The sequence below is a fragment of the Rhamphochromis sp. 'chilingali' genome (assembly GCF_963969265.1).
Source record: "Rhamphochromis sp. 'chilingali' genome assembly, chromosome: 12".
Lineage (NCBI taxonomy): Eukaryota > Metazoa > Chordata > Actinopteri > Cichliformes > Cichlidae > Rhamphochromis > Rhamphochromis sp. 'chilingali'.
This window is the reverse complement of record NC_137939.1, coordinates 8,072,174-8,098,491: the sequence shown is the minus strand read 5'-3', so window position 1 is coordinate 8,098,491 and position 26,318 is coordinate 8,072,174. Positions and strand designations below refer to the sequence as shown.

Genomic DNA, 26,318 nt, shown 5'->3' with positions numbered 1-26,318 from the left:
CTGAGTGGACATGAGAGAAAGTGTGGAAATAAATGATTGGAGGTGACAGCAGTGGAGGTGTTAACTATAGAAAAGCTGTAAAATTGGGCAGTGACAGTCTGCAGATGGCTGCTATACTGACAAACCTACATTTCTTTTTCTGTCTGGTTCTTCACACCCTCGGTTGTTGAACACAACAGATTTGCTTTATCCTGCTGGGTGTATTCCCCCTTCTTCTAGCTCCATACATTAAGGATTTCAGTCTTCCCATCATGAGTAATGCAATACCATTGGCACCAGATACACAGAGCTACAAAGACTTCAGTGACAAAAGTGTCCAGGCGTCCCGATCTCAACATGAAAAGACTAAAGATACTAACATAAAAGCACAAACTAGCTTTTTTATGTTCTTGCTGGTTTTAAATATCATTCCGGTTAGTTTATTTGGATCATTTTTTACTGTGTTTGATTGAAATTGACAGATTAAAATGCTTTTGATTATTTTTTTCCAATGGACCGTCTTTTTATGTGCTTTTGATAACCCAATTTATGCACAGTATATATGCCTGAGTGTATGCGTGTGTGACTGTATGCTTATAATCGATCACAAACAAGGAACATCACCATGCCTGACCTGCCTAACAAATCAGCTGGGAGCATCAGAGCACACACACACACAGAGCTGACGCAGGTTCAGTCGATGTCACTTCCCTCAGTGATGGTAATACGAGCTGTCATTAGGTTCAATGCAATGTGGCTCAGGCTGCATTGTGTATGTGGTTTGTGTGTGTTTAAACCATGGCAATTCAGCACCTAAGAGTTATTGTAGTATCCCATGATGTTCTGTGTATGAACTGCGATCCACTGCGATGATGTCACAGTGGATCACATGATTTGTCTGCTGATTGTTGCTGAATAGATCCCGATGCATGAATCGGTTCTCTATCGCCTAAAAAGGTGAAGAACCAAGCAAGACAAACACGAGGTGTCACATTGGCTCCTCTTTGGACTCTAAAGCCAAAGCCTGGTCTCTGTATGTCCTTCACCTCTAAAAAAAATCATTTTCTGTTTGTCTTTCTACTTTCGCCCTGTACTGGAAAAGCCCTCTGGAACAAGAGATTTTTTTTACTGATGTCAAATTACATCAGTAGCTGATGATGTGTCATGGTAATATCTACACAGGGGAAACCAAGGAGCTGTAGCCAGTCCCATACCAATCAGTGACAACATTAAAACCAACTGCTTAATAATGTATAGCTCCCCCTCGTGCAGAAAAAAGCGGCTCTGATCCATCGAGGCATGGACTCAGCAGGCATGGGTTTAATGTTGCACTAGAATAGTGGATAGCTATGCTGAAGTCTGATATTGTCCAGAACAGCTTCAAAGACTGTGGTTCTGAGAAGCACGGTGCCTCTGCAGGGCCTCTTTGTCCTCAAAAACATTCTTTGGCAGCTACACTACCACCTCTGCTAACTAACTTTATGAGAGTGTTTATGCATGGGAATATTTTTGTGGACGTCTGTGTATGCTCTTGTGAGAGTGTAAGAGAGTGCTTTAGTGTGATTCTGTCAGCAGGCCATTGCATGGTTGTTTGTGAGGTCACGGACATGTAGGTGAATCAACCAGACAGCCAGAAGCAGGCCAATCAGCTCCTATTAGCCCGTTTCCCTTTGGTCTTAATCAGATTAATGACAGCCAGAAAGGCTCAGGATGTCCTGCTCAAAGCAATGAGCAGGACAGCAACAGAAGAGCCACCGATATTCCCATCTTTTTATTCTTAGGAGAAGAGGAAAGTTTTTCACAAAGATTATATCGGGCTGTGATAGAACCTTTTATCATGTATATTTCTCTCGTTTAAAAGCATATATATTTTAAGCTTTCATGAAAATGCTGAATTAAACAAGAAAGGTAGGTAGTCACACATGCATGCACACACCACTCGTTTTAATGATTAGGTCCATCTTTTTATCTACATGTTATATTCATGAGATAAACTGAAGTGGTTGCAATATAGACCATTACATATTTTCACCTCTACTGTTTATGTGCTGCAGGTTAGAGCTGGCAAAGATTCGATTTTTACTGTAAGCTTCCTGTCTGCGGCCCTCATCCCTCACAGATCTCTCATTTACAGAAATAGAGGTCTGTCCTGTGATATCATGTCAGATGTAGATGATACAGAGAGCTCTTTAATTCTCCCTAATTATTATACTGATAAGTCGTGACTTAGAGACACTGTCTCCTTCTGAAGGCCATACTTCATGCAGTAGTATGGTGTGTTTCATTATGGGAATCTGTATCGTCAAGACTAATTTATCTCCAAATTAAGTCAAACGTTATACATTTGTCCACGACCTGTAGATGTAACTGATTATTAAAATAGATCTAGTTGTATCTGTTATATGAGTGTGCCAAAACAACTAAATAAAAGATAAACAACCAAGAAGTCATGTGAAATAAGATCAGATACTTTGCATTACTGTGTCAGAGTAGTCTGTCAAAAATCATGTCCTCCCACCCCCATTCTCTGCGGCCTGCTGGAGCGGGAGGGCTAGTAGGAGGAGTTGGCCGTCCGACTGCGGTCTGGGGTGTGGGGCCTCCCTGCTGCTGCGGAGTCGGGGTGGTCTGCCTCTCCCCACCGCAGGGAAAAGGGTAACACCACCTGGGTCTGGGTGCAATTCCCCCCTCCAGGGGCAAGGGTACCTAGACCCGGTTTGTAGAGTACGCTTGGGGAGTGTGATTGTGTGTACAGCGTCTCTTTATGTCTGTCTCCACGTTGGTTGAGTGTGGAGTGAGTGCATATGAGAGCATGAGGGTGGGAATGGATGTTTGTGTCTGTGTGTGCCTGTATGTCTGTGTCTATATGTCAGGTTGGGTATCAGACGCCACCTCTCTGGGGACACCTCAGGTCCTCCAAGGTTTGGAGGCCTATCTCCACCCACCACCACTTCCCCTGCCGGTGGCGGACTCCCTCAGGTGTCGGTGTGTTGGTGGTTCTTTTGTGTCTGGGGGTGGGCGTCCGGGTGCACACCGGCTCACTCCTTGGCGGCCGCTTGTCGGGGCCTGGGGCCTGGGGCCTGGGGCTCGCTCGGGCCCCTTTGGAGGTGGGGTGCCCCCGGCCTCTCGGCCTAGGGCTCGGTCACTCAGGCGCAGCTGGGGGCCGGCGGAGCTCACGGGCGCGTCACTGCAACTCCCCCTGACTTCTGCTCCGCGGCTGCTGGGCGAGCCCTCATCTGGGACTCTCCTCAGCTCTTACTGGGACAGTGGCGCGGCTGCCCCTCTGTTGGTCTTCCATGGTCTCTTGTGTTCTGGGGGCCTCTGGATGTCTGGAGTTTTGATCTCCTCCATACCCGCTTCACACCCTGGAGGACGGGGCTGTGGCCCCCCCCACACTCCCTAGCAGATCATTACATGGAGAAACCTTTGGAATGCAAGCATGCTGATCCACACAGGTATGCACACATGGGTATTCACAGACGCGGACTAAAGCTTTCTTGGCTGCTGCCTCAAAGCACACTGTGCGCTGTCTATCTTGCGTGCTGCACAATATCGTTTATTACTTAGTAAATACTGATATCTATGACTAGCTAGTTTATTGTGATGGTGCTTTGTTTTCTCTATTATTATGTTGCTCTTTGTTGTTTGCTGTCTCCTCTGTTTGTTTTTGTTTGTTTGTTTGTTTGTTTTTTTTTGTTTTTTTCTCCATACAGGTGACCCAGGAGTTTTTTTTTTTTCTCTCTCTCTTCCCCCCCCTTCTCACCGTCTCTTCTCCCCTTTGGTTTTCTTTCTTTCTCTCCCCCTCTCTCTCTCATTCATTCCCCCTGTCCTATTTATTAAAAAAAAAAAAAAAAAAAAAAAAAATGACAAAGGATGAACTGAAGCTCTGCCATCACGTAATGTCGCATACTGCTGTTTCTGATGTCATTTAAAAAAAAAAGAAAAGAAAAAAAAAGAAAAAAAAAAAAAAAAAATCATGTCCTAGATGTGCATGTTAGAAAGTACCTCCTTTTAGTTAATGTCACTGGTTTCAGGACATCAGTCAGTCATTGCAAAGGATTGGCACCCAAGTATGTAAAATATAAATATAATAATTATGTATATAATTATGGTAACTTGCACAATTACTTTAAAGCCTGTAAAAATGATGGCACTAAACAAAAAATTGATTTAATTCCTCAAACATTATTGTAATGCTTTATTAAAATACTTTAATTCAAGCTAAAAATCTGCATTAAAATGGCAAATTCAATGTAAGGATGTAAAAAGATACATTTAGGAAAACTTTATCTCATGGACCTGACTGCATGTACCATCTTTGGACAAAGTAAAATCAATTTGGGATACACAGAAATTAAATTAAATTAAACTATTTTCAGATAAGAGATGTTCATAATCCAGATGTTGAAAGATGTTAAAAAGAGGTTAAGGTTAACAATCTTAACCTCTCCACTCTTGCCTCCTTCTGTCCTAACCTTTTTTTCCTGCTCTCATTATCACCTCCTTTTCCACCTTACACACTTCTCCCCTCTCTTGAACACTCTCCTGTCCTCCTTGTTCTCAATTTCTTATTCTTCTCTTCCTCCTCTCAGTCTGCCTCTCTCTCCTGTTGAGAGCCATCAACTCAGATACTGCACAAGTCTCCATGGCCACAGTTGTCACGGCAGCAGGCCATGTTGTATGTAAAATGCGAATGACAAACACAATGAATATAAACATCCAGTTAGTTAAAACAAACTGTAGGTAGCGCACATGCATGGAAACATGGAACACAGGGATAACACACAGAACCACACATGTATGCATTCCAACTCTTCGAGTATCTCATTATTTAACCCCCTAGGACCTGCCGTCCACATATGTGGACATCACATTTTGGGTTAGACCAAAATACTCAATGTTGCTCTACAAGGGCCTGATATCCACTTACAAGGACATTATACTGCTACTGTTCTATCGAAATTTTAAACGAATATCTTCATATGTGGCTCTTATTTTTCTTAGAAACAAAAATCTGGTAATTCTTTGTTTTTACATTCATCAGGTCCCAATCAGCCAAAATATCAAAGAGAAATTAAAAATGCATGCTGTGGAAGAGTTCGGGTCTTAGGAGGTTAAAGCCTGTTTACAGGTAGAATACTATGTTTTTAAGATCAAAAAGATAAAAAGAATAAAAACTTCTTTTTAACTTAAAAACAAAGAGGAAACTTGTGTTGTTTACTCATTATAGGCAATGTACAGACTCTCATGGCAGTGTCAAGAAGAAGTGCAGTTGACTGAATAGTAAAAGTTGCATAACAGTAACAAACACGCAGCAGGTCCACAGTGGCTCTTCATCATATGTGCAGCAAAGCATCCAGCTAAAGGAGAAAACTGGTGTATGCAAGAGATTTAAGTTCTCATTTATCCCGCCAGCTATAAACCTGCTTAGTAACAGATAATCTCCTCATCACATTTCCTGGTCATTCAATCCACTGCCACTTTCATTATTCACTCTGAACAGTTTTTGTTAGAATAATATACATTTTCATGTAAAACGCACAACACCTGCAGGACAGCAGCTTCACTGACGGAAAATGAATCACCTTTGAGCCCGAGTAGGTCAAGACAATCGCAGCTTATACAAAGGCTCATCCATATTACAGTTTGTTCTTCCTTTAACATTTGCTGCCATTAGCTTTTTGTTCACCGCTAAATAAAACACAGCACCTGGTCATTTCAAGCAGAGTTCATGCAGAATGTGGCAATACCAGAAACTCAATATAAAGAGCTTGTACTCAGAAGACTGCGATTTGGGTCAAGTCCAGCAGAACACTGTGTTGTGTCTGCTGTGCAAGGCTTAACACTGCAGTCGCTAAGTGTGCTCTGCTCCGTTGTGCCCAAGTGAGGTTTTAGAAAGCGTATGTGTGTGTTTATCCGTTTATGTGTTTGTGTCCTACATTCCCTGCAGTGTCTGTGGTCCCTGGGCCTTTGGGTGCTAAGTCAGTAAAACAGGCCTCCTGACATCTGGGCGACTGTCACCCCACAGCCTAAAAACCTGTAAAGCCCCCTGGCTCCACTTGCATAACACTCAGATGTGTGTGTGTGTGTGTGTGTGTGTGTGTGTGTGTGTGTGTGTGTGTGTGTGTGTGTGTGTGTGTGTGTGTGTGTGTGTGTCAACATGTTCAGTACACTGTTGATAAAAACTCATAATGTGCTAAATGTAAACATTTCAAGCATTAAGTGAGTGCCATTATATAAAAATATGGCATTCCCTGCTCCAAGCTGGTTTTACGGGAAAACATGTTGTGCAGCACATTCGCTCACTAACCTCAATGAGAGTTTATATTCTTTCGCGTTTAAACTGCATGAGCATGTTTGCTGTGGTTATAGAGAAAAGTCTATATTTAACACATGATAATGATGAAGAGGAGTGACAGCTCAGAGAAGGAAGGAAATGACTCACAATGATGGGACCACACTCTAATAAAGCTGTATGATCATGGATGTCCTGAGGCTACTTTAACAGCGACGACACACACACACACACACACAAGCACACACAGCAAGAGGGACAAAGAGAAATATTTCTTTATCTATGGATATCTTTGTGAGCATGTTCACTGACTTACCCCAACCCATCAGGGGGTTGGGACGCATATCTGTAACCGGAAGGTCGCCGGTTCGATCCCCGGGCTCTCTGTCCTGGTCGTTGTGTCCTTGGGCAAGACACTTTACCCTACTGGTGTTGGCCAGAGGGGCCGATGGCGCGATATGGCAGCCTCGCTTCTGTCAGTCTGCCCCAGGGCAGCTGTGGCTACAACCGTAGCTTGTCTCCACCAGTGTGTGAATGTGAGAGTGAATGAATAGTGGCATTGTAAAGCGCTTTGGGTGCCTTGAAAAGCGCTATATAAATCCATGGCAGTGATTACATGTTATCCTGCTCACTGACTGACCCACGGTTGTGTAGCATTAAAGAGATTGGTGGGGGGAAAATTCTATTTCCTTATTTAGACCCAACTTAGTGAACTTGAAGTATCATAATTCAATTAAAAATTAACAACATCACCATATTTGAACATTTTGGAGACTCTAAGAAGAACAAGACTACGAACAAGACTACATTTTAAAATAGTGTTTAGTTGTTTTGTGAGTCTGTTTGTTAAAATTGATAAAATAATACTTTCAGAATTAACACACACACACACACACACACACACACACACACACACACACACACACATACGCACACAGAAGAACAGATGATGAACTTTGAACACATTGCAGTTCCATCATGTATCACACACACACACAAATACCAAATATGTTCACACAAGATTTGCGCATGAACTTTCTTTCCCGTTCATGGTGTGTCAACACTTTCTATCTGTATTATCTGCAAGCCCAGGATGAATGTACTCTCTCTCTCTCTCTCGCTCACACACACACACACACACACACACACACACACACACACACACACACACACACACACACACACACCCTGAAGCATAAAACTGCTGTTGACATTTCACAAGACACTCACACACAAGCATGGACACACTTATACGTAGTCCTGACAAATGTGCAGTGAGCAAGCTTTAACAGAGTGTAAACCAACAGGATAAATGAAGCTTTAACAACATTGACTTTGGTCTTCTCCCTTCAGCCATCGTTCCCTCACTGCAGCTGGCCCAGCTCAGTCTGATTAAAATGTTTAACTGGCATACATCAAATGCTCAAAAAGTCCCTTTCAGATCGTTATTTGAAACATAATCAAATAAGGAGATAATAAAAACACAGGATGAGGATCTCTGTCTGTCCGTCCATTCCTGCATACACAGGACATTCCTATTGTTGTGTATTTCACAGCTTTAGCCACATAAACTAAATTCGACCTCATTTTCCCGCTTCTGTCAAAAGCCAGTGTGTGCACACTGTGAACACGTTATCATCTGATCTCTGTGCAGAGATGTTCTTCCATTCTTTTCATTTTATGGGTTTATGTTGAAGAGATATGGACCTTTCAGTGGTATAAAAGAAAACAGCCTTGTGAGGCTGAAGTGAACTACAGAGACACACTGTCTCAGTGCCGAATGAATTTTTGTTCTCACTTATGCTAGCTATCCTTATTATTATCGCATTAACCATTGCCAGAAAGTTAAAAATCTGAAAAATGGATCAGCTGCAATTAGTAAAACAGCAAAATACTAACTGAGGTGTGCGGTGCTGATTCTCATATAGAAGAAGAATAGAGACCCATGTGGTTATGTGATGGGTGTGATATGTTTGTCTTCACCTTTTTCTAGAACAGTCTTCCTATCTGTAGCTATCACTGCCAATCTTTCTCTGCTCAAACACATACAAACAGCATCCATGCTTTCTGTGCCTGGCTGTTAATGAGAGGGCTTCACCTCACATACAGCACATACTCACATGGGAACACCTACATCGTTCCTTACACCCACCTACACGCATACACTATATACATGCATACACATAAAAAGGAGACACTGCACCTGCATGCAAATGGACACAAGAAAGTAGAAGAGGAGATCTGACTGTTTATGCTAGGTCTCATGTTATGCTAGTCTGATCCCAAATACTGATCCTAATGCATCTTTGTCTCCTTCCTCTTGTTTCGAATGATTGTGCTCCTCAGTAATCAATAGAAAATATGGATGAAATCAGCCTGACAGGAATAGTTTTAATAACTGTGTGATCTTAGACTCTTAATGACCACGTTTCTCTACATGTATAGAACAAAATGTATAGCAGCTCTATACGGTTGTCCCTTCTTTTTACACATGTACAGAAAAACACAGACGCTCACATGCTTGAAAGAGCAGTGCGCTGCTTTGTGTGACCCTCATTTCACCTCTTCCCTAAACCTTTAATCCGTGCCTGAGAGAAACTTATGTAACCATTTTTAAGACTTAAGTCAGATGTGGAAAAACACATTTTTAAAAAAACCCATAAGATCGCAACAAATGCATATACACAATTGTATGCTGACTGTCCAGTTGTACATATACAAACAAACAGGGCTCCTGTACAGTATAGATGGATGCACAATAACACAATATAAGAATAGCAGGGTCAGTTTCTCAACTTCCAGGGAAAATGTTCATGTGCTGTCACAAACATACACTTTCTTTAAAATGTCACCGTTAAATTGCATTATGAAATCTTACCTTTACAGTTTAATACAGTTAGTTTCAAATTAAATATGTGATCGGCAGCCAATTAGAAGAAAGCTGGCTTGAACAGACAGTGTCCTTAAAGTGAAACGAGCTAAAACAGCATCAGTGAACTGAGGGGATGTACCACCTTCACATACGGTTAAAATGAGCATAACAAGTCCCCTTTAAACACTTTTGGAGTCTGCTGTAGATAAAAAAAAAAACCATCACAGAACATCTAAATTAACAATTTAACCTTAAACATTTAAATTCCCATAGGTTTTTTTTCACTTGCTAAATAATCAGAACTTTGTTATACAATAAAAACGTTAAATTCCTTGCTCTTACCGTTTTTCCTTAAAAGAATTAACATTTGTTGTATTCATTTGTGGTCGCGCACAAAAAACAATTTATTACTGTAAGAGAATCCTAAATTTTTAAAAGTTTTTTTTTTTTTTTTTTTTTTTACAATGAGTGGATGAATGTAAATACACATAAATATGCACACACATACAGGGTAGCACAGTGGTCCAGTGGTTCATGAACTTCCCTCAACCGCAACCCTTTGTGAGTTATCGCCAGGTGCTCTGGCTTCCTCTCCAAGCATGTCTCCAAAGACAGGCTCGTTAGGTTAATTATAATGATTCTAAACAGTCTGTAGGCGTCCATGTGAGCTTCAAAAGTTGCCTGTCTCTGCTTTAGGAATCTGATCGACTGGTGACCTACCCTGGGTGTACCTCACCTACTGTGCGATGTCAGCTGGGCTAGGCTACAAATGCACCCCCACCCCATCCCCACTTGAAAATAACCTTAGGGATGGGTTTGTTTTTTTTTCAGGCAGGTTTTGTGAGAACAATTTTTATATTACAATCAAGATGAATGAAGTTTAGGCGAAGCATGGATTTTCCATGGTATGTGCTTTGACTTCATGTTATGACTAACAGTGAAACAACCCTCCTGTAATGTCTGCCTATGGTTTTAATCAGAAAATTATGTGGCTCATTACCATGGTTTTAATTTTAATATCCAGCATTAGCCAAAAAATTATTTACCCTTTGATCTCTGACTCATGCTGTTCATGTGAAGGCTCACCCACATGCAGTAAAAATTGACTCCAATAATGAGGACAGACTGCACACACAGCCAATCAGGTTAAGTGGGCTGATACACTGAAAACTACTCAGAAAACACATCAGAGAAATTAACAAATGTTAAACAAATTTTTGTTTTGTTATCAAAAAATTGTCTGCTTTTTTTTTTCTTCCATGATTGTTCATTATGTACAAATTGTCACATCAATATTAAATGCCTATATGTCTCCCACTGACTGCAGCACTGATAATACAATTTCTCTCTCAGTATCACGCCTGCTCTCTTCCCTTCATGCCAGGTTTACAAAGCAAGGACACGAATGGAGCTAAGCAATGAGTCATCCTCTTCCTATATAAGCAAAAATATATTATTCATTGTGATAATCTAGAACACTGGAGAAACCATTTGACCCAAAATAATGAAAGTGGACTTTATTTGAATAGAGCCTTATTTTAATAGGTATTAGAGCATAATTAAAGGTAGTAGTTTGTGCGCTTTTTTAAAAAGTTTTTTTTAGCTTATGTGCTTTACAACACACAGGTGAACCAAACCAGAAATGTCTATTCCACACTTTACTACATTAACAGGTCCTAGCCCAAGCTTCACAGCCCCAGGGGTGGAGGGTTTGGTGTAAGCTAATATATGATATCATACACAGCAAAATCTCCAGTGTTAAATTAACACTAGAGAGTGTCTATATGGGTCCACACCTCTGAGTGTTAAATACAACACTGTTGAGTGTTAAATTAACACTTTTGACAGTGTTATATGTTTAAAAGTAACCTAGTCAGTTTTGAAGATTAACAATGGCTAACACTGAGCAGTGCTGATTTTGCTGTGTATAATTCATTTTTTAATTATATTTAAGTGATAACATGAACTGTTCAAACACAGACACAGACTCTACACTGATCAGATTTGCTCTTCTTGATCCGACACTTTCAGATATACTTCATCTTATTTAGTCCACCATGACGATTGGATGCGATTTAATTTGATTTATATGTTGTGCCTAATGTTCCCTCTAGGCTGCGCGTGTGCGCAATTGCGCACTACTGGCACGGTCTCTGCGCAGAAAAAAGTCTGCGTTGCGCACACAAAAAATTAAAGTAAATACGTTAACAATTCTGTTTTGCAGTGTTAGTCAGTACTAACACTGCAAAACAGCTACTGGCTGCTCCCGTATGGGATTAGAACGATGCCACCTTATCCCATAGTCCAGCCAATGATGCGATTCACATTCGTATATGCGCAGCTAATCAACGTCGTTGACAGGCTATGACAGCGTCCTTATGTACCGACACCGGCGTTTTAACTAGCAAAGCGGCGTGGCTGATGTGGAGTGAAGCCACGTTATTGACAACTTGTACAACCATTGGAGATGTGAGCAGGACAGACGGAACAATTGACAAGTTTCCTTGTGTGTGTCACAGCAATGAGGTGACTGCTGAATGTTACAGGTGTTACAGGAGTGATACATCTCCTGTTGTCAGGCCTGCAGGTATCAGGCTGTTGTTCTCCTTTGTCTCATAGTGGACAGAAATTATTTTTGGAGTGACACAAATAATTTGTATGGCATCAGATTTGATGCAGAACAGCTGATTGTTCTGTAAATATTTTGAAATGTTTGTTTTAAAAAAACGCCTTTGCAGCATTTTTAGGTAAACAGCTGCAAAAAACTTTGTTTGCAAAACTCAGTTACTTTTTTGAAGAAGTAACTATATAATTAATTGCCCAACATTGGTTATTATATACTGTATTTTGCACACAGAGAGTTACAGGACTCTCTCCCAGACCACAGACTCATAATACAAGTCAGAGCTTTATTTTTATTTTTTTAAAAAGAAAAAAAAGAAAGAAAGTTGTGTTTTCAAAATTGGAGTTCAAGTTATTTTACTTCCAATAGTGTTAACATCCTAAACGGATCATGAACAAGATTTTCTTTAATTTTCATTGTAAGTGGGCTAAAGCAGTTAAAAGTAGTCTAACATAAATGCTGTGATTATTTTGATTATTTTGATAAAACACGTAACTTGGATGGATTCGACGTTGGCGTGACCACAGTGCACACGTCTGCTGTTGCTCACAGTGGTCCAAGGCGTCGCTCAGGGAGTTTACGTGTTCGCTCAGACACATGAAAAATTAGAGGGAACATTGGTTGTGCCCAACATAAAAGAAACTGGACTGAGTGGCTGTCGCTGTCCGATGTGCTGAATGCTTCTTTCAGTATGTAAAACATGAGTCAAAGAAGGTGGATGAAACACCCTAACAGTCAGTGGTCCTGCAGGCCAGTCCAATAGTGAATGGTATAGCCATAAATAAAAAAATTTAAAAAAAAATCAAACCATGAGCTTTGATTTAAATATCTGGCCACGGTTAATATCACAAAGCTTTAATAAAAGAGCTGGAACAGGCTGATAATGAATGTGCTGTATATGATAACTGCAGGCGTGGAACAAGAAGACAGCCTGAACTTATGTTAAGATAAAATGCAAGTTTTTGGCCAAAAGTTGCACATTAGTAGTTTAAAAAGACAAGCAGTATTTTCTGTTAACATGCGAGATGTCACCTAAGTCATGAACATTTTCTTGGGTTAAAGATCTCACAGACAGACACACTTACTCACTATTTTCATTCAGCTGATTCATATTGGATTCTTAATGAGCTCCTGAGCTGATCAGCAGTGAAGGTTTGTCAGCTAGTGGTCAAAGGGGCTGTCACATGTCTCCTGAATCACTACCCAGCTTAACAACATATGCATTCTCCACTCTGCACAGTGAGGGGAAGTGAAGAGAATAGCAGAATGCAGAAAAGGTGAGGCGTGTTAAATAAAGAAAATAATAAGAACAGACAGAGATCTGAGCATAAAACTAGGCTTCAAAGCGGAAAAGCTGAGGTAGTTAAGGAGACAGGATGACACATCTAATAAGAGATGAAGAGATGAGCAGAGAAGACTGAGAAGTCTGAGGCTAAGTGTATACCTTCATGCTCAATTTCAAGCATCCACATGTGGAGATGGCTACTGCTATCTAGAGTTAGGTCCTTAACTATATAGACAATTATCCAATTTTTTTGTAATGAACATGAAGTTTCACTTCATCAGGTGTAATATTTTTTTTCATCACTTTGTTCATCTCAAGCGAGGTCAGGTTACCATGGTAACACGTATCCATCTGCCACATACTAGTGAAATTTACACAAAGGTATGTTGGGCGACAGTAGACATAGTGAGTGCATATTATGTGATTTCAGATGTGACGAGTGATGCTTAAATAGAGATCTGAAGAGCATGTCTGACACAGAAAGACATTATCTGACAGCAGAGGGGAGAGAATTTGATTCAGTCACATGACAGAGTTTGGGTTTTGTTTTGTTTTTTTCAAATTTCCTCTCTATTAGATGACCCTCCCACGTATAAGCTCCCACCCTACATCTCTCCACTCATCCAATCCTCCAATCCATCATCCATGCGTTCACCCCATCCACCTCCCCTCGCTGCAACCTCCGCTCATTTAGTGACGGATAATCCACTGGCCAGCTTAATCCCTCAACCTGCTCACACACACGCACACTTTCGCTCAGTCCCAGATACTCATCCGCAATCTCAAATATACAGACCCACAAATACACAGCAAACAGTCACATTTCTGAACCGAGCACCGATGAGATCAGCCCTAAACTTAACTGTTTCTCATATGAACGGGATGAAAATTCACCAGAGGAGCAATTTAAAATGCATTTCACATTTTTAGGAGTATTTTGTAACAGGCAAGCATGCATTGAATTAAGCTTTGAAACCTTTAAACCACTGTGATTTAAGAATATTCTATTTAAAAATATTTATATGTCAACATGTCAAAACTTTATTGGTAAAATAAGCTGTAGGTCAATGAGATAAGCATTAGCATTAACACTAGAATCTGCAACTGGATCCTAAGTGTAGATATTTACTCAAGTATACGTGTTATCTTTGATGAGCATATAGACGACAATGGAGGGCCAATTTAAAAGCATTTTGCTTTTCTTTGTGGTAAATTTACCAGAGTTTTGTTTTTAACAATCTATTTCTTTTCCACTTCCCCATCCTTTGCTGTGAATGAGCTGATCAAACACCTACACAGTCTCTAAAAGTGCAAAGCACCTGCTCGAGTGTTGTCACTTATAGAGCCTCATGACATCTTTTCAGTGGTCTTTTCCGTGCATTTAGACACTATCCTTATTGACCTGTCCTTCACACTTTATGAAAACTCCTCTAACTCTGCTAAGAACATTGCGCTTGAAACAAAGTGGTTTTCGGATCATATAATTGAACAAGACCACTTTAAGATGCCAGTTTTCACATTTGCTTTCCCCATTTATAGCAGTTCTTATATAAAACTACAAAGACTTTAGGCACATGCGACCGAGCTTGAAACGAACTGCTAAAATGAACAGAAAGCTACGCACAAATATGCAGAATCTGAAGATAAGCAGCAGATTTACTAATTGACTGGGAATTTTTTTACAGGCTTTGGTTCATGACAATAATCAGCGTGTACGGAGAGGAACAGAGTGAATATATCTGGTAAAGATGCAACTTCTGAACCATAGGATATTATCTGATGAATATTTTGCTCTTTTTGTTTTTCTGTTTTATGTGTATGTACTCATAAACAGTGAGTGAATCAGTCACTGTTTCAGGGGCCCTGAGCTTAGATAGTCACTGGGAACTGTCAACACAAGCTATCAGATAACAGCTAATACGTTCCCAGACTGCTTTTGAAGTGTATTGAGGCTTTAACACCTTTGACGCCACCTCAATTAATTCTTAGCTTTTACAAATTCCAACAAAATATCTGCAAGATTGCATAGAGCCCCAAGTTAAATAAAGAATCTGCTTCATTTGTAAGTAGCGATCAGCATTCCGATGCTTAAGTTTATAAAACATGATGTATTGTATTGCTGTGCTGCGAACATCCCAGCACTCTAAGTGTAATCGACCTCAATCAGCTACAAGATCAATAAAGAAAATAATACAGTAACATATTAAAGCAGCTGTAATCCCCCGCTGAACCAAAAACAACTGCATTTTACACACAGGATTACAAAGTCAATAACGTTCAGTTCACTGCTTTGTTTCACTCTCGGTGCTTTCATTGTCCAGTTTTAAGCAACAGAAGGTGCAAAGAAAAATACAAAGTCTATCGTTTTTTTTTAACATAACAGCTTCCAGATTCTTAAATCTGCCATTTTTTAGTTATTTTCTCTGTCAAATTATGGAAAATAATGGTTTAGATGACACAACCAAGAGAATGATCATTTTGTGCCCAACTGATTTATTGCTCGGCCAGTATTAGCTAGTTGTTGATTTATTGGTATCAGCATTCTAACAATAACAATAAATTAAGGTGAAGTTTGTCAGAGGGAATTCTTTCCTTCAACTTTCCTGTTGGCAACACGTTTGGAATGCCACAAACAAACCGCTGATCCGAGCAGAGGCGAGATGAGCGCAAACGTGTATATAAATAACTACACATAACAAATGAGATGGAAATCTGTTTCTGTTTCATGAGTCTGAAAAAAAAAAAAGCCAAAAAAGTTAAAATATTTTTTTCCTGATCATGTTGATGTCGGTCTTAAATATTGATCAGGCTCTAATTGTATTGATCATTTCTGAAGATCAGTAACCAATAGCCAATAAGCATCAAAACACAATGAATTGGAGGTAACCAGATAAAAATATTTTAACCACATTTTAAATTATTGCAAAACAAGAAATACATAAAAATTCCGGGTTTTTTTTAAAGTGTTTCCTTTTAAGAGGAGAAATCGTTATGTGATGCGACTCTGAAATTCACTTTGACAGAGCACAGTTGCAAAAAGATAATACTTTTTTTTCTCTCCTCCTCACACATACTGTACATTGTGCAGTGAGGACGAGCGGAGACTTGGGCAGCGTGAATAATCCCCATCTGTTGATGGAAAATGTTACGTTTTTCTGTGTCTGTCTCTCAGTCACTCACACACAAACACATCCACGCATGCACACAATTCCCTATGATGCTAAGAAGGTCCCTTGCCAGCCTCGGAAAAAGAAATAAATAAATGTTTGGAGCACATGACAAAGTCCTCTGAGGACACTGCAGGTTAAAGTTATGAGAGAAAATGTATTCTTGCTCCTTTGGCAATAAAGTGCGGCATAAACTGCACAAACACACAAGTTAAATCAGCACGTATCTCATTTTGTCCGTTAGTTTCCTTCAGTCTTTTCTCAGCCCAGTCCTGTTTCATCTAAACATAAATGTATAAAATTCTGTGAGCCATTTACACGAGAGGTTGAACTTGAATATATTTAGACTTCCTTGAACATGTAGATGCCTGAGGTTTATCACATCAGAACAAGTCAGACAGAGTGAGAATAGCCACAGTGACAAGCCCGGTCATCTGCTGTTTCAATCAGATTCACACTGACATGAAGATTTTGGGTAAAGTTGGAGGACAGAAGGTTAAATGTCCTTCTTCAAGAGACAATTGGGGATCAATAGGAATAACGTGTGCACTTTCACAAGGGCACAAACAAGAAAGGACAAGCTTCTGATTTCTGTCACTTCATTCTGTCATTTTCATCAGTCCACTTAACTTCTAAGCTGGATGATGATTATTTTTTATATTTAAAAGCCAGAGTTTTGTAACCAGTGACTTCAGTACAAGGAGACAACAGATAAAAACCACTGATGGCAGCCTCAGAGTTGTGATTCTAGATTGACAATTTGGCAGATATCAAAACAAAATTAGTGATGCAGAGTCTAGTATTTAAGATTGTGCATGTCACTAAGACAATTCATTATGAGTTTAGTTTACATAGTTCTAGCATAAACACATTTTTAAAAATTTAATGCAGTGCATTACAATCAATAACTTTCTATAAGTTTTTATTTATTATTGTTGCAGTGAATAATTTATACATTTATAGCACTAATAATAAACACTGAGTCTTTAAAGACACAGAAACATTGCATGCAGCTTTAATGTATTTTTTAAAAGTGTTTATAAGTACTAGTCAGCAGTTAGCTGTAAGTAAGCTCATTTTACTTAAAGTTTGAAGGATACACAGTTTGAAAACCCTCCTAAAAGGTTTTCTCTATCACTGAATAATGCAGAAATATAAAAGCAGGTAGCAATGTGCAAATTGTTATTGAATACTATTATTATTATATTATCAGTTTTAATGACATGCTGTGTGTTCAGTTAGCTCTCAACAAACCAACAGATATTTATTCTACTTATAAGGGTGGGCTGGAACTTTGCAGATGCTGATGTTAAGTATGTTGTGTGTCAGTTTTGGGAGTGAAATTATGGAATCGACTTAATGATGAACTGAAGATGTGTTTCTCTTTGTCATTTTTCAGGAAGAATTTAAAAATTTGTATCATTCAAGGTTTCGGAAATTTGGTTTGATGAATAACTTTGTGTTGATTTAATTTCTTGATTTATCATTGATTTCTTTTCAAACTGTTATATAACTGATTTATCAATGCTATTTATTTTCTTGGTTAAAGATTTGATTATTCCTATGGGGTAAAGGATATGATAATTATAAGCCACAAGGCTTCAGCCTATTCCTTTTTTGATTATTGTATGATGGAGTACTTTTATGTAAAATGATAATCTGTGTTGTTGACCGAAATAAATTTCACTTCACTTCAGATGCTTTAAGAGATGCAGTGCAATACACCAGCATCCGTCCACCCTGCATTTTACCTTCACTTAAATATTTTCTGCTGAAAGCGGTCAAATATCATCATTGTTCTCTGTAACAAGAAGCCAGACTATTTATCCATTTCAAGTGTTTGCCTGCGCTAACACTATGAACACCATAACGAGAGGGTCAAGATTCACATTTCATCAGTCTGTTCTGAACAAAAAGCCATTTATTACCGAAGGCACTCTGACATGTGACGGCAGGAAAAGCACAGGTGTAAATAACAAAATGGATAAAATGCGAGTTGGATGGTTTCGTTTCAGCGCCGTGCTGTTGTTAATGCTGGCTCGCTGACACGCTCACATGAGACACAAATCCAACAGAGTCATTGTTAATGTCGTTGTTGACGGTGAAACTTTTTAGACTCATGTCTATGATGAGAATTACAATCTGCTGGACATTCAACGGTAAACCAGACAACAGTAAAACACAAACACAGTTTATTCACTTCGCATACAGTTTGTGTGAATGTACACAAAACCTACAAATCAACTCATCAGATAGATTTAATCACATGTGCAAAAAATCAATTTTCTATTTTCTCAAAAATGATCTTAATAAAAAAAACATTAAACTGGTGCTATACACGTAAAAACGATGATATTTCTAAGATCTGATCTAAAATTGTTTTCTTGCATTGTAAAGTAATAACTATTATTCTGTTTGTGCTTTGATGCTGCCAGACAACACTGTAATTATGGAGTCAACAAAACAAACTGGTTTCTATGTCAAACTCCGTCTCTGTCTTTTCACCTCAGTGCTCCTCTTGGGAGCTGCTGTGTGACACGCAGAGGGATGACCCAGTGGGTGGGTGTGTGCATGTGTGTGCAGTTCATTTATGCTTTCATAAATGCACGCACCAGTGTTTGTTTGTGTGCCAACAAAACAATGAAACCCAACACATCTATTCAAATATTGCCGGGAAAGCCCTCTGACGAAACTCGCACGTCCAGCACATCAATCTCATGCAAAAGTGTATAGCCATTGTGTGTTTTTATGTGGCCGATGACAATAGTGGAAGTGGAATCAGCTAACAGCATGATGCATGGTGTGCATTCAGCATCTGCAAACGCACACATGGCAAAGCAAAGTATAAAAAGACACGAAAAATGAAACCACAAGAGTATCACCTGTTATTGCTGTTTAGCATTAAAAAAATTGAACTCTCGAAAAATAACTAATCAAATTCATTTTTGGCACTTTGAGCACCACAAAGCAAGTGCCACTTAGTTCTGTTATATTCAAGAGGCTGCAAGCATCTCTACAGTCAACATCTCCCAAACTGAGCAGTATACACAAAACAATCTAAATAACATCAGTGGCCACATACAACATATGTTTATTTGATTCTGAAGTGAACTGTACCCCTCAAATACTAGTCAAGCTGTTTTTTAGCATGTGAGGCCCCAAATGATGTGTTCCTTTTGTTTTAAGCAGAGAAAAACAATTCATTTCAACCCAACTCAGGCAGCTCCTGCATCAGAGCTGTACAGGAGCCCGCTCTGAATGTTTGCACTGCATGTTCTCCAAATAAACTAAAAATCTACCTAAATACCTAATTTCAGACTTTTCTATGTGCATGGCTTCAATTTAAATTCAAAGCATCAATCTTCCACAATAAAGGTTATAAAAAGCTGCAAAGTGCATGTATGCCCCCTCACATTCATTATTAAAATGGCTTCACATTAGACTTTAAGTAAGACTACGAACTAGGGCTGGGCCATATCCTACTGTTCACGGTAATACCGGTATAATGTTGGGCAACGATAAGAAAATGAAATATCGCGGTAGAATATGGGTAAAACGCGCATGCGCAGTGCCTTTGTTTTCATATGCACACGGCGGAAAAAGCATGGCGGCGACGGAAAATGAGAAGGGCGAAAGCGGATCGTTGAATGAAACGGATGAACCAGAATTGGTTTGTAAAAATGCTGCAACTTCAGTGGTGTGGAACTGGTTTAGCTTTCGTCCGTCAGATATACAACAAAGCACTATTTTTGGTAGAGCATGCAAGCGGGCTGTCGTTATTACTGTGTTTTTTTGGAAAATACGGCACACTTAAAATCAATCCTTTGATTTTCCTGAAAATCGACAGTGCCCCTTATAATCCCGTGTGCTTTATGTATGAATTCTGGTTGTGTTTACTGACCTTGAAATGATTTTATGTGGTACACGTCGCTTGAAAATCTGTCAAATGTTTCAGTATGACTTTGCTAAGCTACAAGGCCGCACCGCTTGATTGATTTTCGGAGCATTACGGCTATCGTAGGCAGGAACCTCGCGGAGTGATACGTACTGCGCTTCAACATAATATTACCGTATTGTGTGTGTGTGTATAACCTCTTTTTAAGTTTTGTGGATATTATACATGGTTATGCTGAGGACATGTCGGCCAATTTCCACTGGAAATGCCTTTTGGTTAAACTGTCAGCAAGGAATTTGCATTTGCACTGTTAAATTTTTATATAACTTTAATGCACATAAAAGCTGCTTGTTTAGAAAATACATTGATGGGTTTGCTTGTTTTTTGCACTAATAAAGTTGTGGAGTTGTAAAGTATTTTGTCTAGTGTCAGTTATATCCTCGGTTATATTGTTATCACAAATTTTCAAATGTATATCGTGATAAATATTTTTGATCATATCGCCCTGCTCTACTACAAACAACAACAAAATCATCCAAATGTGTAACATGACACCTAACCAAGCCTTTGAAGTCCTGCACCGTCCCACAGTACACCCAGCTGACCACAAACAGGCATACATAAACTGAAAGGGTTAACACACGATTACATGAATAACATCCTTGTTACTACTCACCAGTTCTTGGTTGGTAGAGTTGGAGTCGTCTCCAGGAAAGGGGATGTAGATGGCTAAGGCCACACAGTTGGCAAAAATAGACAGCAGTATAAAGATATCAAAGGGCCTGAAAGGAGGTGGTTAAGGAACACGGTAAGTAAGACCACTAAAAGTATTTTATATCGTACTAATAGATTAAGATAACTGTCATTATCCTGTTAACAGTTTTTTGATTTTTTTTTGGGGGGGGGGGTATATGCACATTTTTAAAAAGTTATAGAAATGTAGCTAATGATAAAATGTCCTTATTTCACCGAAACTTGCATATAACCGTTGTTTTTCTAATCCATCCCCCAACTAGCAGTTTAGCTAATGACTCGTCTCCATGGACCCTCCCTTCTAATTACAAGTTCAGAATTTGGAATCAGCATCCAATTTCAGATCATGAAACTGAGTTATTTATCTCACTGACAGATTCATTTATACTTTCATTCACTCGCTGCTCTGTGACACAATCCATCCACACAAAGACACCAAATGCACTGAGACACCCAGACGCCTGCTGGTCCCTGAGCTAAAAGATACTTCCACTCCACCAGACTGATGCAGGCTCTGCGGATCGGATTGTTGAGGGTGAGGCAGAAAAGGGCTCTGGGCGGTCTGCCGCTGGTGGATCCTCCCTGCTTTTTGCTTTTGGCATACTGCTGCCTCTTCTTCTGTGCCAGTGAGCCCACAGGAGCTGGCGTAGAAGTGGTACAAACTGGGGGACGTGAACTTATATTGGGCTTTTCAGGATCGCCCTGCGCTTGCCGGGCTGCGCTAATGGCGGCATGCCAAGCGAGGACCGGGCTGACTCCGGGTGCAGCTCCACCGGGACCCTGAATGGAGTTGTTGGGCCCGAGGAGGCCATGAGCGGAGCCGACGGGCTTGCCGGTGCTAGCTGGAGGATGAAGGGACTGTGATGGATGGAGCTGGTGCAGATGGGTGTTTCTTTCTGACCAGGGAGCTGAGGTGTCAGTTGGGGTAGTGGTCCTTCTGTTGCTGGCATACTGTGCCCCTGGAGAGAGAGAGTGGGAAACAGGGATAATATTTTGAGATTGAAGTTATAAACAAAAACACCTGAACATGTGTGTCATTGGAGGCATTGCAGAAAAGCTGCAACATTCCAAAATCCTTTCCACATTTTTACAATTTCAGGCTCATATCTGCCAGCTAGTAATAATACAGATGATATACTCACTTTGAATCCCTATGCAAAAAGTAACATATCCAAAATCTACACTAACATTCAGAGTATTCATCTATGCTCATGGAGCAAAACAAAGGCTCTAGAAAAATTGCCTAAAATGTGTTCTTAATCTACACTATTCAAATGATAAGCTTGCAGAAATATATCCTAATATTAGCTCAACGTGTTTACACTTCCATCAAGAACCAGCCACTCCAGCTCGCATGTTTTGCCACAGCCAATCATTGAACAGTTTTCGGAAGAATATTTTTTGAGGCCCTGACATTCTTGTGTAGACAAAACACAGTGGCATCTCCATCTTGTGGCTCTCCTGCCTTTGGAGGTCACGATTTCCGCAGCACCAGCAAAGACAATTGTGTTTGCTCCTTTAACATCTCACAGATGTATTTTCTTGATTGTCAAAAAGACAAGACTCCATTCTTTAAAATCTGGGTTAGAGAAATGCTTTCTATGCTGTGTTATAAAAACTGAGGTACAGTAGAGCCAACTCTCTGGAAAGATTCAGAACCACCTGGCTGCCTTTCACTGAATGGCTATCATAATGCTGCTGTTTTTGTCTTGTTAATGTACATAATAATGGCACACTCATGAACTGATGGTGAGTTAAGGAGAACGAGTCCCCCCATCCCTATTATGTATACTGTTTATGTTATTATATCAAATTGGGGTTTTTTCTGTCTTGTACCCGTAATCTTAGGGATGGATGTGGGGAACATTAAATTTTTTTAGAAAATTATAAATACAATTTGTGCCAATATGTTTCTGATATATTGGCTATTTCAGCTATTAGTCCATATATTGGCAGAGACATTTATAATGGCTGATAAATTCAAAGTATAAGAGTGAACAAGCGATGGGAAAAATACCCTTCAGCCATGTTATTAGCATGGATGTTGTATTTTTTGCCCATCAAAAAGCACTTTGCATTTTCACTGTTGGCAAAGGGATGGAAGTCTACAAAAAAGATCAGCTGGTCACATAAAGGTGTAATCCACAACCTGCTGTGACAATAAAATGAGATTACTTTTAAATAAAATTGTCATTATAGGACTCATAAATAATACCCATAGTCTTGGTCTTGGTCTTAAAAATCAGTCTTTAAAGTGCTTTTCAAACAAGGACACCACTATGCTTTCCCAATGAATGAGGAGACTGAAGATAACCGCTAGAATTTCAATTCAGCTTTTTGCAAAACTCTATTGGGAGCCTAATGGCAGTGGACATACATATATAATGTCGACAACATTATCACTACTTCACATTTAAACTTGCCTTGTACATTTACTTGCTTAATATGCAATTAACTGTCCTTTAAGAACCCATCCAGAGATAAAATGGGCAGAAAAATAAGAAGAAGAGGTGATTATGGTGATTATAATTATGGTGATGACGGGCTTGAAAGGAGCCCAGAAAAGACAGCTATAGAAAGAGAAAGCAGAACAGCCTGCATGAATGGGAGAGACAGAGAGAGTCATTAAAATCAATGCAGACCATGAGCTAAAAAGTCAGTGCCCTTGACACAGTCGCACACTGCAACTCTATAGCACAGTCACATCGGGGAGTGTTGTCAGCTATAGACTGGCCGTGTCATCCAGCAAAAACAGCTCCAACACACAACTAAGCACATAAAGAAAAAGAAAGAAAGAAAAAAGAAATGAGGAATCGATTTGTGTGGGTCATGTGCAATATGAGAGAGAGGCACAAAATCTGAGAAGAATAAAGCTTTTCTTTTAAAAGGTAATGATTAGACAAAGTTGGTTCCTTTATCAGATTTCAGGCAAGCGCCTTAATTTTATTACTTTTCATCAATATTCTGTGTTCGTCTGTGCAAAATCATAGTCACGATGACTCGACGCTCATAGTTAAAACATGATAGTTTATTATGCGGGGAAGTCTATCCAAAACGTCACTTCACTTTAATTGCGCTTGATGTCAGCGCGATCGCAGGTGAGAGGTGCATTCAAAACATTTCAGCACCACCCATCCTCATACAGCGATACACCACCGCCACAGGTGCAGCAGAACAAGTGCACGCTGCTAGTTAATAATAGTCACAGCCTGTCCGACATGTAAAAGGAATTAACCCAGCGCTTCTGCTGGATGTCGCACATCTGTCACAAGATGCTGCAAAACAGCTGTTGACTGTTGCTGTGGTCGAGTTTTGCTGCTTTTGTTTGGACAGCTTCTAAACTCTAAAAGAAAAACTTAGAAGAGAAGGAATTTACTTTTAAAAAGTTCATTTAGGGTCTCGCAGCTTGTTCTGCAGAGCGAATATATTCAAAGCATCCTGTCACATGGTTTCAGAATGACTGTTATAGTCAACCATTTTTCGGAGAACTAGCCTCAACTCGCTTCCCAGTGGATCTGATTACTGATGTTATCACAATAATGTAGCCTACAAGCGCTTACAGTGTTAATACACAATCCCTGCACTGGAATAAGTTGAGGAGGGGAAAAAACATGTCAGCAGCAGCCACGACTCAGAGCATATAATCACACGGATTAATCAGACATCCAGAGAATAAACCAAACGAGCGCTCTCGCCCCCTCACCCTCTCTCTCTGCTGCGCTCCAACTCTCCTCCTGCGCTTCCACACGCACGTTTTAGGTTTTGTTTTTTTTTACCTTCAGACTGTTCATCTGCTTCTTGCATCCTCGAATCCACATCGAAAAGATCCGTTTTAAATCCAACTCATCGTTGGAAAAACCGTCCGAAGGTGTCGAAGGCGCGAAACCTGAACAGAGCCTTTAACCTGAATCATAAAATGTTTTCCGAGCGCAGACCCTGAGAGGAGCGCCAAACATTTTCGCCACATCCGGGTGCCTGCCTGCAGATTCACGGCGTATCCGAGAGGACGCGCTGGCAGGGGTAGTCAATCCAGTGCTGTCAATTATCCTCTCTGTGGCTGGGGACGGACTGACACAAGTTGGAGCAATCGCGTGGGCTCCACTGTGCTGAAATCACGCGCGCCCACCAACTGGAAATGCACCTGTTGCTTCCTATTGGGAAACTTGCAAAGAGCGAATGAGATCATCTCAACGTAAACATTTAAATGTTTTTAACTCTAGACGCCAGATGCTGCTTTAAAAAAACCCCTCTAAAAACAAATCATCTGACTGGAGAATTAAGTCGTGCGATGACATCAGAGAGCAACGAAGACAGGGAGAAATGTATATCTATCTCACTATATTAAATTGTATGATCCTAAATTAAAAACTGCTGCAAGGCTGCAATTAAAGGTCGTTTAAAGTACAGCCGTGTACCTGCTTTAAAACTATCCACGGGTTTCAAAACCTCCGAATCTGTTTATCCTTTACGATTCGGTTAAGTGCTGTAAGAAGGTCATGAGACACGTGACTGCACAAAAGAAACCAGTCGGAACAGTGATAAATCTGCTAGAAACAAATGGTGACAACTATACTTTCCCTTAAGAGGGAAATTTCTGTATTTGAGGATGAATACCATGTCCCTATCTTATCCTATCCTATCCATATGAAGAGTTAAACGCTCGGACTTACCCCGCAGGGGTCTTGCCCTTATGATTAACGGCATTAGATCACCTGGCTCTTCTCGGGGGCCTCATTGCGCTTTTTTCTGTCCTCTCTCCGCGAAGATTCGAGAGGAAATGGGTTGTTAGAGCGGTGCTGGAAGGTTACCCGTGATTGGATTACCTGAGCCTGCGGGATAAAGTTTCACGGTGGCGCGTAATCCTCAGATTATAATCCTGCTCCACTGTTCCATAAACTGCAGGTGAGGGAGGCAGATGCAGCTCGGTCCGGACAGCAATCCTGCACAATCCCACTATGCACGCAATGGGTTTAAAGTATTATGTCCAAATAATTACAATAAGCACAAAAAGGTCACGCCAGGACACAGGGGCGTTTTAACTTTTCACTATCAGTCTGCCATTTCGAGCAAAGTTAGGATTTAACGTGACTACAGATGAGTGCGATTTCAAATAAAGAACATAAACTAAAGTAGACGTAAAGTGTCACAGAGGTTTCGAATTAAAACACACAGCCATAAATATCGTTTTTCTTTAACTGGTTTTCCTCAAATAGGTTTTACTATTTGGAAATTATATCCTATCGTAAATATCTAATCATGCCACGATTATTATAAGTTATTATTATTATTTGATCGACTTTGAAGCTCAAAAGAGTCACCAGAGTTTTTTTCCTAGAAACATTTTGTATTTAAGCACTCTCTAGCTCTAGCTAAATGCGACTGACCACAATTACAGTTCGGATTAATATGCGGAAAAAATCAGTGCCTCGGAAACTTTTTTAAAGAGCCGTGG

At 40.0% G+C, this 26,318-nt stretch overlaps 1 protein-coding gene across 1 annotated transcript in view; it reads right to left on the bottom strand.

Moving 5' to 3' along the window:
- The window catches only part of cacna1db (calcium channel, voltage-dependent, L type, alpha 1D subunit, b), a 92,351-nt gene extending 66,053 nt beyond the window's left edge, over positions 1-26,298 (bottom strand). The window contains exons 1-3 of the mRNA XM_080897722.1: positions 24,643-26,298; positions 21,354-21,825; positions 20,790-20,895 (exon numbers count right to left, since the gene is read on the bottom strand). Coding sequence (XP_080753848.1) covers positions 20,790-20,895; positions 21,354-21,825; positions 24,643-24,670 — 606 coding nt within the window. The 5' untranslated portion in view covers positions 24,671-26,298. The remainder of the gene's footprint in view (positions 1-20,789; positions 20,896-21,353; positions 21,826-24,642) is intronic.
- Between the last annotated feature and the right edge of the window lie 20 nt (positions 26,299-26,318).